The 18,815-nt window shown below is 42.7% G+C and overlaps 1 protein-coding gene across 1 annotated transcript in view; it reads right to left on the reverse strand.

Annotated features, from left to right (window-relative positions):
* The window catches only part of FRMPD2 (FERM and PDZ domain containing 2), a 446,136-nt gene that overhangs the window by 247,854 nt on the left and 179,467 nt on the right, over positions 1-18,815 (reverse strand). Inside the window, exons 24-25 of the mRNA XM_078640972.1 lie at positions 14,582-14,729; positions 7,264-7,481 (exon numbers count right to left, since the gene is read on the reverse strand). Of these exons, the coding sequence (XP_078497098.1) occupies positions 7,264-7,481; positions 14,582-14,729 (366 nt within the window). The remainder of the gene's footprint in view (positions 1-7,263; positions 7,482-14,581; positions 14,730-18,815) is intronic.

Below are 18,815 nucleotides of genomic sequence, written 5' to 3' on the forward strand. Positions count from 1 at the left end.
GGCAACGTAACCTCGACAATTGATTATACGTTGGCCTCTCTTCCTCTTTTTCACAATATCTTGGGCTTTAACCTAGGGGACAAGGGAGACAGCGACCATCGCCCTCAGGAAGTCTCTCTTTGCGCCCTCCCGGACCTAATACTTTTAAATCCAACAGGCCCACAGGCTAGCCACACCATAGACTTTAAACGGATCAAAAACTCAGTCGCCAACACGCCGGAGGTACTACAAGCTGCAAAACACCAACTAAACAGCTTAAACTACCCCTCAGGCAATCCAGTAGCAGGCTGGGAACAATTTACGGCTGATTTTGCAAATCAATACTCATCTATCGTACGGCACAGCTCATCTGCCGGCTCTGGTGCCCTAACGAAGATCTCAAGCTCCCAGAAATCAGCCCTAAAAACTCACAAAAAAGAGATCAACAGACAGTTAAGAATGCTAAGAAAAAGCCCGGGGGACAAGGTCCTTCTTGCAAAACTTCAGAAGGTTCGGACGGACCTAAAAAAACTGATATGGACAGTCAAAAGATCCAATGAAGAGGACCTCTGGGCAAAACTTCATTACGACTCAAAGGGCAACAACAGCGCCCAGTTTTGGTCTACAATAAACAAAATCATAAATCCAAAAAACTGCGGAATAACGTCCCACATCACCAAATCTTCATGGGAATCCTTCTTAGACTCGCACTTTAACCAGCAGGTCGCCACCATAAGTAAGCCCCAGGAAGCCCCAGAGGGCCAACTGTTACAAACAATAACAACTTGGTTAGAATCCGAACCTGGAATCTCCGCGGCTCTGGTTAAACTTATTCCGAAGGGAAGGAAGGACGGTGCAGCAGGGCCAAAGGGGATTCCTTCAACCCTCTTCAAACTTTAGCCAGAATACAGGGCAGAAACGCTGACCCCTCTTTACACGTCTGTGAGCCGATTCAGGACTCTTCCTGTCTCATGGAGGGGTTCAATCATTTCACCAATTTATAAGGCGGGGGACAGAACGCTGCCAAAAAATTACCGGCTGATAGCACTCCTGGATATTGAGGCGAAATATTTTGCGGGGCTCCTACTGACCCACCTGTGCGAATGGGCAACACACCACAATATAATTCCTCCGAGTCAAACTGGTTTCAGCAGAGAAACGGGAACAACGACAAACTTGCTGGCAATTTCGCAACTTATCGACAAAGTAAGGGTGAATAAACAGGCTCTCCACCTTTGATTTGTCGACTTTAAGGCGCCGTTCGATAACGTTAACCGGGGCTACCTCTGGAGAAAATTGGCCTCCTGGGGGATCCCCGATCCCCTATTGCACCTTCTGATCGAACTGCACACCAACACGTGGGTCCAGGTAAAGCTCGGCAACGGCACACACCTTTCCAGGCGCATTTCGACCACCAACGGCCTAAAGCAAGGGTGCGTCTTAGCACCGACCCTTTTCAACTTATTTACAGCCGATTTACCACCTGCCCTAGAAACCTGCAATGGGCACGCTCCACGTTTGGGGGGCAAAGCGCTGCCTAGTATATCCTACGCAGACGACGTGGTCTTGGTCAGCCACACCAAAGTAGGTCTCCAAAACCTCATCAATGCACTGCACGGATATGCCGAAGCGAACCTGTTAGAAATAAATCTTGACAAGACCAAAGTTCTGTCTATAAATGGGAACAAAAAGCTGCATACTTGGTTCCTTGGAACAAAGGTTGTCGCAAACTGTTCAGAATATAAATACCTCGGAATATTGTTCGACAAAGGAGGACGCTTCTCGAAAAAACTAGAGGCAATCAGGAGGAAAGGGATGCTGATAGCTACCACGCTCAAACAGCTAAAGTCTAATCTGAATGGTCCCACTCTTCTCCCACTGCTCCGTCTGGCACAAGTTAAGCTAGAGTCATCTATTACATACGGCAGTGAGGCTCTAAAAGGCATAGACGCGAAACTGCTGGACACAACCATTGCAAAGGCCTACCGACTTCTCTATAACCTGCCAACCTACACCTCACAAGCCCAGATCCGGCTTGAGTTTGGACTGACCTCTCAAAAGCTTGCAAGAAGAGGCTCATATATAAAGTGCTGGCAGAAAATAAAGAACTCGCCAGAAAATTCACTTAACCATCTGCTATGGCTAGACCTAAGCAGCTCTCTTCAACTGCCGGCGAAAACTTTCCTAGAGGAATCCCTGACTGTCACAGGTCTTAAAGAACTATGGGAAACTCCTTTACCGCATGTGCAATTCAAGCGTGTTGTAAACAAGAGCATAAAAAGACAATCGCAATTGGAAGATAAAGCGACCTTTTCACAAAGGCGACACGCATGGATGACTTTGTCCACATACAAATCGCCTGGGTTACAGGCATACTTTGGTCTGGGGTACGGCAGGAAATCAAAAGAAGCATTCTTAAAACATAGGCTAGGAATTCTACCCTCTATTCCGCATCTGCAACCATGGCTGAGAAGGGACTGTGGGACAAAATGCAGGCTGTGCGGGGCAGAATATGAAGACCTTGAACACCTACTATGCATCTGCCCAAGGCTGAAAGAGGAAAGAGTAGCCCTGTTAAAAACTGCCTTCAATGAACAAAAATCCGCACAGGTAGACAAGCGATTCTTGCTTGTTTCGACCCAGGCCTCCCCCCATTAAACGGGAAGTTGGTCAAATTCCTGAAATGTCTGGAACTGAAACTAAAAAATCTGGAAGACGGCACCAGACCGGACTAGTTGAAAATTGGCCAAGACATCACACTACGACCACACACCCGCACCAAATTGTTTTTATCAAAGTTCTCTTGTTTTAAAAAATAACATATTTTTCTTACAATTTTTTATCTGAAGGTATGAGCTATCAATGTACTTTTGTAATGGTTTTAATTAACCTAAAACAATAAAAAAAATACTAGTGGAATTGAGTCGGTTCTCACTGCTTTTCCAGATGGCAGGTCCTGAAGAGCTAGCTGGATTTCCTCTAAAGAAAATGTAGGGATTGCTCTTCCTGCATTGCTTTATTGAGAATAATTGAAGACAAATACTGCTCTAAATCATCAGGACATGGCGTGACTGAGGCTTTATATAATTTGGAATGAAATGTCCAGAAAGCTTCTCTAATGTCCTCCGGATCTTTCACAATTATGCCATGTACATTCCTGATTTCGCAGATATACCCTGCTGCCAGTTTTTGCCTTGTCCTAATTGCTAGCACCCGCCCCACCCGTTCATTATATTTATAGCATTCTTGCGTTCTAGCTACATATTTCCCGGCCATCTTTTTAACCATAAATGTATTCAACCGTGACCTGATTATAGCTATATGTTTCAAAGCAGAGGATCATTCTTGGCTAGAGGACACAGCCGCTGCCAAGTTTGCCTCTGCCTCCTCCAGCTTTTGATACAGTAGTCTGATCTGGAGTTGAGTATACTTCTGTTTCGTGATACTGAAACTTAGGGTTTCCCATCTTAGGCCATCCTTAAATGTGGCCCAAACTAACCAACAGGAGAGCTGCCCATATTGATTTTAAAAAATGCCGGAATCCAGCCTTTCATATATTTTATCTAATCGGAATCATACAAAAAACTCTTCTCGAAGAGACCATTTTCTGGCCGACCTCCCCAGTCCCTCAAGAGGATTATGGTCCAACATCAGTCTAGGATGGAGCTCTATCCATGCCACCGCCAATGAAGGTAATACTAAAAAGTAGACCAGTCTTGCAAATGTGCCATGAGGAGCCGAGTAATATGTAAACCTAGCACCTGATGGTTTCAGGGTAGCCCAAAATCAATGAACCCTATTTCAGTTACAAGATATTGGAGGGGTCTAAATGCCTGTGGTTTGTGACCCAAATACTTCACTATATTTTCCCCTAGCCCTCCCTTTGACCCATTGAGTTTGAAATCCCTGCATGAGATGTACGCGGCTGGCCAGGTAGGTAGCTCTGTTGCTAAGAAGTTAAACAGTGTGCTGTCATCCAAAATAGGTGTATAAATTAAGCAAAGTGTAAAGGACCCAAAAATGGTACTTACACTCCACCATTCCCCCTCTCTGTGCTTATCTTACATGCGTTGATAATGGTCTTCCCTTTTACTAGAACTGCCACCCCCTTAGTTCTCGTCTCCTGAGATGTACAACAAAGAACTGTCAATCCCAATGTTTACAAAATGGCTGTTTGGAGAGGAGGTAAGATGGCGACCATGTAGGTGTGCGGTGGCTTGCTCCTCTCACCCACTCCCTCTTCAGAAGAGAAACTGCAGCATGCTGTTGTTGGGAACTAGGGCTTAGAAGAGAAAGATAAGGCGAATTGGCTTATTTTGCATGGGGAGGAAGTGGGAGCTATCCTGCGGTTGGGACTGCTGAGCTCCGAAGACTCCAGGAACTCTTTATCGTGGTAGCGTTTGTTAATGGCATGGCAACACGACCGGCAAGGGGGCCGGCCTGCTGGAAGTGTTTGTCAGAGCTCTTCTGGGTTTCGGCACTTGTGCTGCTTGGGTGCTTTCAGTGATCGTCATGGCTCCTAAGTCCACCAAGCATCTCTGCAAGAAGGGGGACTGTGTGTCCGGCTCAGCATGGACAGCGGCGCTGGCAGACAAAGGCCAGAGACAAGAACCGACCGAAGAGCAGTCAGGTAACTGTGCAGGTAAGCCTAGTGACTCGCAACCTGTTAAACATCAGTCTGATAGTTTGGGGCAGTGCGGAAGAAGAATCCGGCATTCCTTTCAGTATGTGCTGTTAGCAAGCCCTCGCCCATAGCAGGGTCAGAGCTAGGTAATGCATGTGTTCCACATGCCATCCCACAACTGGCAATCATGGAAGTTTTTCACTTAAAAGGTGCATTGTCTGACTCGGTTCCTGAGACCCTCCAGGGTACCCTGGCTGTGCAAGAAGAACAAAAGCTATCTTTAAAGTCCGGCCTGGAAGATAATTGTATCAGAGATGAGCTGCTCCCTCAAAGACAGATGCAGAGAATAACAACAGAAGCTTCAGCATCTGGGGGGTATGAGCAGTCCACACCTATCGAACAAGGGTGTGGGAAAATGCTGCAATATGCAATGCCAAGAGTCATCAGTCAAATGAAACTCTAGGCTCCAGTAAGGAGGTCTTGATTACCACACAGCCTGACATAATGTAAACCGCAAGGATTGGCCAAACATGGAGATGGTGGTTCATTCAATAATACTTCGGAAGGGGTAGACAAATTCTTCTCCCTGACAGATGGCTCGGAATCAGATGCCTCTAAATCCAACCTAAGTGATGTTGGGCTCAGCATCTATTTATCCGACTTAAGCATTCAGGAAGCGCCACAGACAGCACAGAAACGCTGTAAATTCCGTAAAGGGCCTAGAGGCCCCTCGTGTCCTTGCAAGAGCAGCTGCAAAGCTTGTGAGGCGCAGGTCCAAAATGGGACTATTCACATACTAGGATCATGAGAGATGCGAAGGACCCTGCAAAGCTACAGACCATAGGCCAACAAGGGATGGGAGAAGAGTCCCTGAGCCCTTCCTTGGAACAGATTTTGGAGTCAATTAAAGAGCATTGTGCCGAGACCCGGCAGATGGTGAAAAAACAAGACAAGCATTGAAAAAGATGGAGGGTGTATTAGAAAAATTGGCAACTCGTGAAAATGAGATCGGAGAAAAGCTGAGCTGCTTGGAGGAGAGTGCTTCAGTTGTTGTAGCAGACATCATTAAGGTCAAGGAGCTAGTCAAGACTCAGGATGCCCAACTCTCAGACGTGATATGGAAGATTAAAGACTTTGAAAATCGTCATAGATTAAATAATCTCTGCTTTTTTGGGATTGAGGAAGGGCTAGAGGGAGACAATATAATAACTTTTATTCTGGGCCTTCTGAAAAATGCATTTCCCGAACTGTCAGTGTGGAATTGGGACCTAGAAGTACAGAGGGTACACAGATTCCATATTACCCAACATAAGTATGGCAAGGGCAAGAACAATGGAGAACAGAGAAAACCTAGGGCAATACTTTTTTTTAAAACATTTTTTATTTTTTGCTGAGGCAAGATATATTTGAGGAAGCCTGACCCGAGGCTAGAAGAAACTACAGGGAATACTCTTTGTTTGTTCGCCCAGATTTTTGTCAGTTGACAGTGGAACATAGGTAGCACCTCCACCAGTTAATTAAATCTTTTCAGGACGCAGGGTTTGAAGCCTTCTTATTGGCTTACTAGGCTAAAAACTCTCGCTTAGGGGACTATCAGTTTTTTTTCTCAGAAGTTCAAGTATGAGAATATTTGGGCAAATTGATGGCTGACAAGGCTGCTAGATAATCCTATGTCATAGTCTGGAAAATACCCCAGCTCACGCTAGGGACTGCTTCAAAGTATGTTTTGTACCTCTTGGGGGAGAAAAGGGGGAGGAAAAAAAGGGGAAAGAGGTGAAGGAGGCTCTGGGGCAATATTAGTTATGTGGGCCATATAAGGGTTTGACATCATGTAAGATGGGTTTCTGGTTCCAGGGTATTTTTACTCTTTGTTTTTCTTTTTCTCTCTGGTGGGGGGGGGGGTTGGGATGGGGGAGTCGGCTGCACTTATTTCAGTTGCCTTCACACAGACCATGCTGGTCTGACTGTCTCTAATGGATGGGGTGCAGTGTGGGGTGGGGGTGGTCTTGGTTGGTGGTGCTGGGGGAATGGGTGGAACAGGATTTTAAGGGATTGGAAAAACAGAAATTAGTTTCATGAATTGGACAGCTAAAAATCAAAATATGGCGAGATACAAATGCCAAGATTGATGAGTTAAAAATATGGCTTGGTCGCAGGTCCCTTATGGGTAAGCGTGGCTGAAGATTGAACATGTAGGCGGTGAGCAACATCAGGAGGATGGCTACGTTGCGTATTGTTTCTGTAAATATCGGTGGGTTAAACTGTATAGTTAAAAGGAGAAGGATTCAAGAGGACTTGACCATTTTTAAAGCAGATATTTATTGCCTTCAAGAAACCCATGTGGCCTGGAGAGGTAAAGCCATCAGCTTAGATTACCTAATCCCCTTTTGTAGCTACCTGCACAGATTCTGCCATTTCTCTTTAGCACACGAATCATTACAAAACCAATGCATTTCAACTGCTCTTAATGATCTTTTAAGGGCTACTAATCTATTTGTTTTCATACTGCCACTAAATGAATAGCCACCCAGAGGAGACAGGGATGCCAGAAAACATGGGAGCAAAATACAGACGGGGCAGTGAACAAAGATAAAGGCTTATAATTTTCTATGTTTAGGGCATGCTGAGGAGGGGCATAGATAATTTTTTGGATCTGGTACCTGATACTTTAGTCCTTTGATGGGTTTTCCATTTACAGCCAAGAGGACATCACCAGTCTCTATGCAGCCACTCTCCTCCGCCGGTTGCCCTGGGAAAAGCCTCTTGATCCTCACTATGTCTCGTCCTCCAGGGGCAGCAGGGGTGTCCACTCCTGTTTGTATGAAGCTGAAGCCAAGACCACCACAGTTCTTCCTTAACATCACTTCAAATGTATTCTCTGCTCAGAAGAAATAATTTATTTAAGACAAATATGGTGAGTACGTCTCTTTATCAAACTTTTAGTTACTTTGTTACATTTATTATGGACATTTTTCAAATAATTAACCAGATGTTTATTGAAATAAATAATTTTTTTTGGCTCATCTTTATAAATAAATGAGCATTTAAACTTTAACTGATACATGATATGCAGCCATGGAAACACCAGAGAAAAACAAGAACGAAGCCAGGGGAACTACAGGGTAGAGAGACAACATGGGGATGAGTGAGACCTTAAGGAGAGATAAGACTTATAGGCTGATCAAAGGCAATATGGATAGTAAGTGAGGGTAAAAGTGATGAAAAAGTTAGAAAGGACCACATGCAGGTTAGTTAATAAATGTGTGGTCAGTTATGGCAATGTGGCAGGGGTAAGCTTAACAGGGTATGTAAACCTATCAGAGGTAGGTCTTCGTTCATGTGGATAAACATATAATAGCAAGTGGATACAGTGAGCAAGACCTAAGACAGGACTAGCCATTCTGCTGCTGTCCCAGACGGCTGCATGATAAGGGGCTGTTTTCAGAGATGAAAAGGCTACACTGACTCCAATGTGAAAGTCCTCAATCGTTTTATGAACATGACCAGTGTAGGGCTGGTGTGAACATGTTTGTAAGGGCTGATTTTGGTTCCTAGGCTCGCTCTAGCAGACAGACACATGCTGATTCCAAAAGAGCAGTAACCTTTAATTTCCTCATTGCCGTGTTGGCAGTTCAGACTAGGCTAATGAATATCGCCTTTCTGGGAAAAGAGGCCTGATTTTCCTGTGGTGAATTCTGATCTCTATAGTCTGTGGTGTAAGAAGAGAAGTCATTTCATCCAAACAGGTAATCCCACACAATAATCAAGAAGGTTCTATACTAAGACTTGGCTCAGTTCTTCACATTTACTAAACAGGACAGAACTTCACAATGTCTATTATACATCTAATGCAGAAAATGCTCCAAAAAACAGATAATGGAGTAACCAGGTCAATTTAGATGTTTTCTTATCTATTTTGCGAGGAGGTGCTATGAGACTTATCCACTGGGCTTCTCTCTGCTAGGCTCTGGATGATACATTCATGGAAAAATGGTGTGTACCATCCTGATGTCAAAACACCAGACTCTATCCTGATTCAATTAGTGATAGGTCGTAAAAAACCTGAGTTAACTTACTCAGTATGTGTATGGGGCTTCTTGGACAAGTATTGCATTTGCAACACCCATTAGGACAGAGGGTGAACATGATTATTCATTTCATTGTCTTGCTCGTGCAAAGCTATATAACTGGATCTTTGCTAGAATGCCCTTCTTGCTACTTACAATATTCACCACCTTTAGCACAACACCTTTCACCTAGCTGTTTGGCTCGATGCAAGAGTAAAACAAGGTGGCCTCACAACTAAAGTATTCTAAGTTTAACAAACAATAGCAAACAACTGTTCATATACACAAAATGCATGTGCCTTATGTCTTGCTGTGATGCTGCTGAAATAGTCCTGTGAAACACCACATTGCTGTTGACACCTGTCTGAAAGGGGACCCCACTGCAGTTGACACATAACTTCCTGTAAGTTGTCATACCTGTAAAACCATTTCCTTTGTGAGAAGCCTTTCACAAAACATTTCCCCTGTTGTGATAAGTTTTAGTGTGCCTAATATTTATCTTCTTGTGAGAATATAGCTCACCTCAGAACGCTATTTGCCCCTCAGTAAAAGCTGATTCATCAGTGGAATCACTGATGACCGGCACACATAGAAACAGCAAATCACCTGTAAAGATTGTTTATGTGCAGGAAGGTGTCCCTACCTGTACATAAGCAATCCCCCACTGCAGTGCAGGCACCTTTACAACATGGCACAAGGGAGCCTGCGCATGCGCTAGGCTGCTTCCTTAGCACCAGGCAAAAACGCAAGGGTGTAACTACGGTGCATCCCTGCATTTTGAAACTGATGGAGCACAGCGTTACCAATTTTGGCATAACACCGCGCTCTGCCAGTTTCTAGTAAATATGCCACATTATTCCATGGGATAAAAGTGTTAGAATCAGGGACACTATACCATTGCAAATGACAAGATTAATTTGATCAGGATATGCACAAGATGAAAGAAGGGCTAATAGATAAATGGGGGTTATATTACTGGGGTGAGGATAGGAACATGGTGAACGAGGATAACGTATGACTTGCAGGATGATACTATCCGTACGTATATCAGTGAAGTTGTGTGGTGGGAAGATGCAAATGGGATGAGCTTAGGAATGGTTAGAAATCAACAACGTGGGCACACGACTTGTGTGCACATCCCAGTGGATGGGCACTCCCTCTGGTTCGTCATATAAGACAGACTCCTCTTGGTTTATAAACTGGTTTAATTGTGTTTCATTTGAATTTCATGAATATAGATTATTTTCATCACATTCATTTCGAGTTTTCATATGATTCAAATCAATAATGCTCCAATGCATTTCGGGCGGAACGCCCTTTCTCAAGGAGCTCTGAAAATAAGAACGACCATCATTTGCATCATAGTTCATCAAAAAATGACAAATCATACATTATATTCAATGTTTACATTGGAAATTAATCAGGGTCAACATGTTGAAATTAAATATGACCTAAAAACGAGACTGTAGTGGTGCTTTTAGTGTGCTCAGTGGCGTGCAGCTTGGTAAATGGATGTGCATAATTTACAAACCAAGAATGAGTGAAAGGGGTTCGTGGTCATGCCGACAGAAAAAAGGGGAAGAAAATTACGACTGAAAAAATGCTCACGTGCTCTCGCAGTGTTCATAGAAGCTGCAAAACACAGTTTTGTCAAAGTTAGAGAGAAACGTCCGGGTAATCAGGAGCACAACACAGATAAGCGTGCAAGTCGGGAGTGAGCTTACCGAAATGATTCGAGGCAGGTACAAAAAAGTCTCCATCGTGTACTGCTGGGCTCGGCTGGCAGAGCTGGCGCGTGTGGTTATAACGCGCAAAGTCTGCAAAAACATAGGTGAAGGACTTGTGTTCAACAGGTCCTCATAGATATAAACGACGGACTACTGGCCAAAGTATTCGAATCGGCCATCTTAAAACGGGGAAAAGGTGGAAACGACCATGGGTGAGCATTCTTACAAAGAGGTGATGAAAAAATAAAATAAAAAAATAAATAAAATAAAAAAACAGGGGTTGAAAGAACCGGGGTAGAAAAAACGGTGATGAATAATGAATAGGTTCAAGGGACTGGTAAAGGTGAAGTGTTGTGTGGTACGATGTACAATGATTACACAAAACATGTTGCAATAAAAATCCTGTAAACAGAAATGTGTACTGGCACAAGAGTTTAGTGTCCTTGAGTACCACAATGGGTACTTATAGAAAGCAGCTTAGTTCAATACGGTCATTGAGACCGAATGGTTTCAATGATTGCAAGCGATAAGTCCAGGCAGTTTCTTTTTGTAAAAGGATTTTATTATTGTCTCTTCCTTCTTTTTTTCGATCATTTCCAACACCATGAATTTCAGTTGTGCCACATTGTGGTTGTGTTCCATAAAGTGCATGGCCACGCTTGATTTTAATTGTTTGGTCCTAATGTTTGACTTGTGTTCATTCAAGCGAATTTTAATTTTTCTCTCCGTTTTTCCTATGTAAATTTTCCCGCAAGGGCATTTAAGTAGGTAGATTAAATTGGATGAGTCACATGTGGCGTTGACTTTGACTTTAATTTCTGTGCCCTTCATTGGATGGTTTATTTTATTGTCTGTGATGATATTGTTACAACTGTTGCAGTTGAAGCAAGGTCTGGTACCTTTATAGGTAATTTGTTGAGGTGTGTTTCTTGATAAAATCTCTCTCATATTGTTGGCTCTGGTATATGCAAAGATTGGAGGATTTTTGAAAAGATCTTTGAAATCCGGTTCAGACGATAGAATTCTCCAATGTCCCAGTATGATTTTTTTATACCTTCCACTAAGTGTGGAGAATCTGGATACTACCACCATCCTTGTTTCTTCGCTTTTTTTGGCTTTTTGAGTGCGTTTTCACGTGTGACCAGAGAGACTTTACTCATGGCTTCGTTGGTTATTTCAGGTGGATAACCTCTCTCAATAAATCTTGAGTTCATTTCATTTAATCGTTTGATGCAAACTTCTGGGTTTGAAACAATGCGTTTCACTCGCAACATTTGACTAAAGGGCAGGTGACGTTTGAGAGAATTCTGGTGGAAACTTGAAAAATGCAGCGTGTTGTTGCGGTCTGTTGTTTTTCTAAAAAGATCGGTTTCCAGACCTGTGATGGACCTTGTAATGGAAACATCCAAAAAGTTGATAGTGTGTTCATTAAGATTCCACGTGAGTTGGATTCGGTGGTCTTTGGTGTTGAGTATGTTCAATTCATTCTCTAACTTGTTCTTTGTACCATTCCAGATGAAAAATAGATCATCAATGTACCGTACGTACATGAGCAGGTTGTTTGTCCATTCGGGGTTGTCATAAATGTGAGTTTGTTCGAAATCAGCCATGTATATATTGGCGTACGTCGGTGCGGCGCAATTGCCCATGGACATACCAGACAACTGTTGAAACCATTTATCATTGTAGGTGAAATAGCTATGATATAGCGTAAAGATCATGAGTTCCATGAGTAGGACTTGCATAGGTTCTGGAATATCACTGTTTAACAAAATCTTTTCGATGGCATCAATTCCTCCACCATGTGGGATGGACGTGTATAAACTTTTCACGTCTGCTGTGCATAATATAAGGTTGTCATTTTCATTGATTTTGACTTCGGAAAGTTTAAGTAAAAATTCGGTCGTGTCTTTAACGTAGCTCCTAAGTTGCTTGACAAAAGGTTGAAGGTAGCGGTCAAGGAATTTTCCTACAGGTTCGTGGAGAGACCCCTTCGTTGACACTATCGGCCTCATTGGAGGATCCATTAAGCATTTGTGAATTTTGGGCAGTAAGGTTATTGTCAGGCTTCTTGGGAATTCAACCAATAAAAACTTTTTGGTGCGTTCATCCATTGTTTGTAAATCATATGCTTTAGTAGCAATCGTGGTTAATGTAGATTTATATTGGCTGGTTGGATTGAATTCTAGTGGTGTATATGTATCAGAATCCGAAATGTGTTAATTCATTTTGGCTTCATACATGCTGGAATTAATGACGACGAGCGCGCCGCCTTTATCAGCTTTTATGCATTTGATTGCCTTATTGTCAGCAATCTTTCTTAATGTGTCGTGGTCTTTTTGTGTTACATTCTTTATTTTCGTTTTTTTCTTGAAGTTGATTTTTTCCAAATCCTGTTTAACTAGTGTCTCAAAGGTATCAATACTCTTATGACTGGTAGGTGGCATATAAGAGCTAGATGGGCGTAGACCACAAAGTTGGTCTGTTTTTTTGTCCGCTGTCGGTGGAAGCACATTTTCAAAAAAATGACGTAACCTCAATTTCCGTGTTAATTTAAACGTGCTTGTCTCCAATTCAAGATGGTTTGTAAAAGTGGTTGGAATAAATGATGTTCCTTTCTGTAAAAGGTTAATTTCATAATCTGATAGTTTGGTATCCGAAATGTTGATTACTAGCGATTTGTTTTCTTTTTGTTGTCCTTCTTGGAACTCCTTGTGGTAGGTGCTTCTATATCCTTTTCTTTTACTCCGCCTGGGTCGTCGGTTTCTCGTGGGCCTTTCTCTAAAAAAGGACCAGATGTTGATGCGTTCTCCTCTGGTTGAGTTCTTGTGTGGTCTCTATTCCTATTCTCATCAGATGTTGTTTTTCTAGGTGGTCGGTTGGAAACATCGCTCCCAGATGAGGAGGTGTCTGTGTGTTGGCTGAAGGGTTTATTGCGTCGGCGTTGTGCGTATATGTCAGCCCAGGTGTACACCTCATCTAATTTATAATCGAGCGTGTCACGTCGAAATTTCCTGATTTTCCTATCATTAATGTCTTTTGTATGTTTCTCTAGTTGTGTTTTCACATCTTCTAGCATTTGAGATAGTTCTTCCGACGAGGTAAATCCTTCCAATTCTTTTTCGACTTCACTGATTTCATGGGTTAATTCTGTGAGGATTGTGGACAATTCCTCTATGATGAGAAGGATTAGATCGAGGCTACATTTGTTCAAAATAGCATTCCATTTGGCTTGAAAGTTTTTCGAATTCTTACAAAGGGAGGGCTTTAGCGCAATTCTGAGTCCACGGGGAATGCGTAGGGCTTGATGATATTTAATTAACGTTTTGGCATGCAGTTGTTGGTTAATCCGGCGTTTTGATAAATATAGAAGATGTTTGACACATTGTTCTCTTGTGCGGCTGGTGGTTTCTTGTGATAAGTCATCATTAATTAAAGCATAGATGCGTTCTTTCTCTTCATCTCCATATGCCAAGAGGTTTGCTCTGGCTTCAGTTGATTTAGAAATTTCTTCATATTGCATTGTGAATTTTTAATGCATGCTACTGCCTTGAGGGCGGAAGGTCGATTGTAGAAAAAGTGGTAAGGGCAATGCACAGCGGGTTTGATGGACTTGTTTTTGAAATACTTAGTTTAAATTCTTTTATTTAGAGGTGCTCCTACTGGTGGCGTAACCGTCCGTTTGCGCCAATAATTGGCGCAAACGGACGGTTACGCCACCAGTAGGAGCACCTCTAAATAAAAGAATTTAAACTAAGTATTTCAAAAACAAGTCCATCAAACCCGCTGTGCAATGCCCTTACCACTTTTTCTTAGGAATGGTTAAACATATGAATATGATGAGGACAGAAAAGGGGTGAAGTCCTCTACATGGGACATGCTAGGGATGTGTTGATGACGTGAATGTGATAGCTACAGGAATGATGTGAAGTTATTAGTAAGTTGGTGATGATGTGGCTCGTTTGAAGTTATCAGGGGAGTTATAAATTCATCAGTCAATCTCAAAGGCATGGGGCAAGCAAATTGCTGTGGAGGTGGCTATCTGGACAGTAAATACAGAAGCCAGGAATAGAGAAACTGAGCAGTATGTACATGACTCTGAGAGAACTGAAAGAATATCTTCGAGCACCTAGAGGTGTCAGACTTACTTCAAATTTGCTCACAAGCTGGAGCACCGGTCTTACCCTTTGTAACAAATGGGAGGCACGCGGAAGTGCCAGGAGGGATAGTTCCTACAGATAGTGCAGCAGAGTTCTCCACCTTGGCGTCAGCAGCTGGACTGCTGTTGGATACTCCATAGTCTTCTCTCCGCTCCAGGACTAGCTTCACCACCTGAAATACCATGGGAAAATCACAGTGTGTAGACTCTCCAAGCAGCATAAAGAAGGTAGCTTTCAACTATGAGTCAAGGGACACCCTACACTATTGGAGAATAAGTACACAGACACTATTCATGATATGAGAACAATCCCAAAATGTGAATATTTCTAAATACCCCATGAACACCAGAAGAATGATTTCACAGATGATACAGCCTTTGGAAAAGAGATCCACAGATCTGTCTCACAAGAGGACACAATCACCCTGACTAATCAATCTGCTATGAGATATGAAGCAGCAATATCACGACATCCAAAAAGGTGGTCCAAGGTCGACTGAGGTGCATTCTCAGGCAGGAATCTCTCCAGGTCCACATAATGTCCAGGTACTAGTAAGGCCCTGAGTATGATTTGGGCAGTGTGACATTTTGTAGTGGAATTCCACTTTGACCGATCACAACCTACCTGGTGTTTTCTGAGTGCGGGAACACTGGACTTCATTTTATTGGCTGGAAATTAATGCCCACAGCGCCAGGTGTCAGAAGACCCCATCCGGCCTATTTGTCTGGCAAGGAGGGATCATGCGATGCTCCCACCCGCTGTAACTACTCTTCCCTTTCCTTAACCTATGCTCTCAGCGCTACTCTCACACACACATCCCACAAAGAAGCCCCTGCACACATTTTCCACCTGCTCAGTGCACATGGAGTATGTTTGCACCAAACCTCTTGGATTTGGTAGTATTGTGTGCAAAACTGTGTGTGTCTGCACAGTTATTACCCACCAGAGGGGTTTAACTATACTGTTAGAGTGTTAACACAGGATAAGAGTAACTACATGTGCAGAGTTTGTACACCACCAGTACCATGCAACTCCTAGTCAGGGCCTAAGTAGGAGGAAGGATGGCAGCTAAGACCCAAAGGAGCACAGTAATCAGAAGGATGGACAATATAGAGTTCAAAATGGAATATTGACGCACAGTGTTCTTCACCAGCTCTTCTCTTTGGCAATGTCTCCATGTCTAGGACCTGATGTAGGGTTTGGCAGATAAGGTACGCCATTCCCTACCAAACCCTCAGCCCACTTGCCTCCTTTAGAGTCAGATGGGGCATAAGTATTCTGGCGACTGAGCCTCGTTGCCTCTGTCGACTAAATACTTCAACTGATGGCATGACAGAGTAGGGATGTAGGAGGGAGGACATTGCACAGTCCACTCTATTTAATGTGGATGGTGTAATTCCTTTTTTTCCCTGTCAGCCATTGTCAGGAAAAACCTAGCAGTTACAGACAGGGAAAATCCCCAAAATGAGAATTTGTTTTTTTATTTTTCAAAAACAAGTCCCACTTTGGTTTGCTTTAGTTTGACAGCCACCCGTCGTGGTTGACTGTACTGTCAGTTAAACTTTTTCTTTGTTGACAGAATCCCCCGTGACAGAAGTATTTGTCAATGTAGAGAGTTCTTCACAGGGACAATGGACAACTGTAAAGTTGGCTGGCGGAGGTTCCTTGAGAGGGTGAAGGTACTGTCCTCCATCACCCCAAAAGAGGTAAACTCTGTCTGCCAACCTCTGAATCAGGCCCTTAGTCTTTTCTACATTGGGAAACAGCAAAAATTACTTTGACATAATTTCCCCAGTGAAAATCTTTGACCTGTTTAATGTATTGTAGTTTGAGTCTAATATCAAGATAGAGTTGGTTTCTGTCCATAACAGTCGACTAGCTAGAGGGACTTCATGGGAAACCAGAAGCAAAGGAGGAGATAATAAAGCCAAGATGCACACCTGAGATGCAATCCTGCTGGTTAGAATGTGACCACATTACAGTTGGCTAAGCTTCAAGGTTTTGCTTTCTTTTTTTATGAAACATTCTATGGGCACTAACAATTTAGAGCAGACAACAAAAACAAACATATAAAGCACTTACAAAGCTGACAAGTTTACAGACAGACTGTGAGATACTGACAAGGACATATGTACTCATTAGAGATGTCCACCACAGACTGGTCCCAATATTCCAGCCATTTGTCCCAAATCATGTGGTGTTTTTTGGGTCACTCACATGCCTCGCAAACAGGCTTTTCAAATACATTTCCTGTATCTAGGTCATCTATCCATTTGGCCAGGGTGGGAATTTCTTCTTGTCTGCTTTTGCTAGGACTACTACTACCCCAAAATTAGATCTCTTCTACCTACTGTGACACAAATCTTCTGGGAAATTTAACAAAAGCAGTGTGAAGAATGAGGGTCATATGATGATCTAAAACCTCAGCAGGTGCATTTTCTACCACCACCCAAAATACTGTAAATTCTGCTATAATCCCAGACTGTTTAAAGAAAGCGATCCTCTTCTATGTGACATATGGCACAGGTAGAGGAGTATCTGTGCATGTGCGTAATTCATTTCCTAGTATAAGTATTCAACTTGAAGGTGTGAATATCTAGCTGATGTGGCAATATCCCTAGGGGCAAAGTGGGCATAGTGCTAGTCATGACCTATATGAGTCCAAACTCCATTAGCCAGACTTGACTATGCTTCTGGAAAGAGTTTGGCAAGTTCATCATTACTGACCTCTATAATCTTGTAACTTTGCAACCTAGGCTTTGACATCCTTTGTGTTTTATTTCCCTATTGGTATCCTACCCAGTAGGGAGGAGATGCATTTAAGGAAAGTGCGGAATCTTCAAAAGAAAGTTCTGCATAATGTACAAGGCTTTTGGCAAGACTAACATTTTCATTAGAGAAACTCTCCTCACTAAAGAAAGGGATCAGGGCTTTCAAGGTAGTAAGTCTCTATTCAACCCTCCAGGCATGGGAAGGAATTTATCCACCCAAACTTAGGTGTGGTCCTTTGGAATGTGGATATGGATGCCTAGGTATCTGAAGTTACCATGAAATACTCTCCAAGAAGAGCGAGAGGCCCATTTCATCACATCTACTCTTCGTTGAAACACAAAGATTCTGGATTTGGCACAGGTGACCTGAAGGTCTGAGAACAGGTTGAATATATTTAGGATCTGCTCTACCCTTGGGCTGAGTGTGAGGGGTGACTTAGATCGAGGAGAAGATCATCAGTATATAAAGCCACTTTGACTTTGTGTTTCATCTAAATCCCATCACTTCCTCATCTCTGTGATTTTATTTCTGCCTGTGGCTGAACTGGCAGTTTCAAAAGGAGAGGTTAAAGGGAGCACTCTTGTTGGGTGACCATTCTAACTTAATCTAATTCCAAAATTTTAGCTATGAGTTTGGCATCTGAGTTAATAAGCAAGATGGGTCCGCAGAAGTCGCACCAATTTGCCATGCTTCCCAGGTTTAGAGGCATAGTCATAAACACTTCACATGTGTTTAACGGGAGGTCCTTTTCCTCTAATGAGGAATTCAGCCAGTGGAGTAAGGCTTGGGTAAGCAATCATAAAAAGTGCTCATAAAATTCCACTAGGAACCTATCTGGGCCTTGAGTTTTCACTGTGGGGATTTGACAGCATTCTGTCTCAGAAAGTCTAGTTGTTGGAAAAGTTGTGATGATGTCAGACCACTCATTGTGTAAATGATTTTCCCTATATTCTTACAGTCTCCAATAACTCCTAGGTTATCACCACTGATTCAATTATAAACTCTTTGTCCTCAACCAGGATCCCAGGCACATGCTTACATTCCTCCTCTTCATCCAGTGCAGTAACATGGCAGTTTTGACCCCCAGTTTACATCATTTATTCTGAGATGCAATGCAGATTATTTTTGACTTTTATAAGAGGCTTTTTTTGGTCTCTCAGTTTTATTTGGTTCAACTTGTGGGTGTTAGTATTTGATGTTTCGGAACAGATCCAATTCTCTAGTTCTACAACAACTGTTTCAAACCAGATCGGCTTCATTGTATTGGCCTGCTTAAGTTGAGAGATAAAGCTTAATGTGCTACCTGATATCATTGGCTTTAGCCCTTCCATAGCACTGAAGGAGATTCAACTGTAGCACTGTTAATCAGGAATTACTGAAAGATTTTTTCCTTCAACACCTCCCCAAAGTATTCTTTAATCAGGCCCCATTTGATGAGCTGATATACGTGGTCAAATATACATGAAAATCAGCCACTCAATGTGTC

Source organism: Lissotriton helveticus, chromosome 5_1 (assembly GCF_964261635.1).
Source record: "Lissotriton helveticus chromosome 5_1, aLisHel1.1, whole genome shotgun sequence".
Classification (NCBI taxonomy): Eukaryota; Metazoa; Chordata; class Amphibia; order Caudata; family Salamandridae; genus Lissotriton; species Lissotriton helveticus.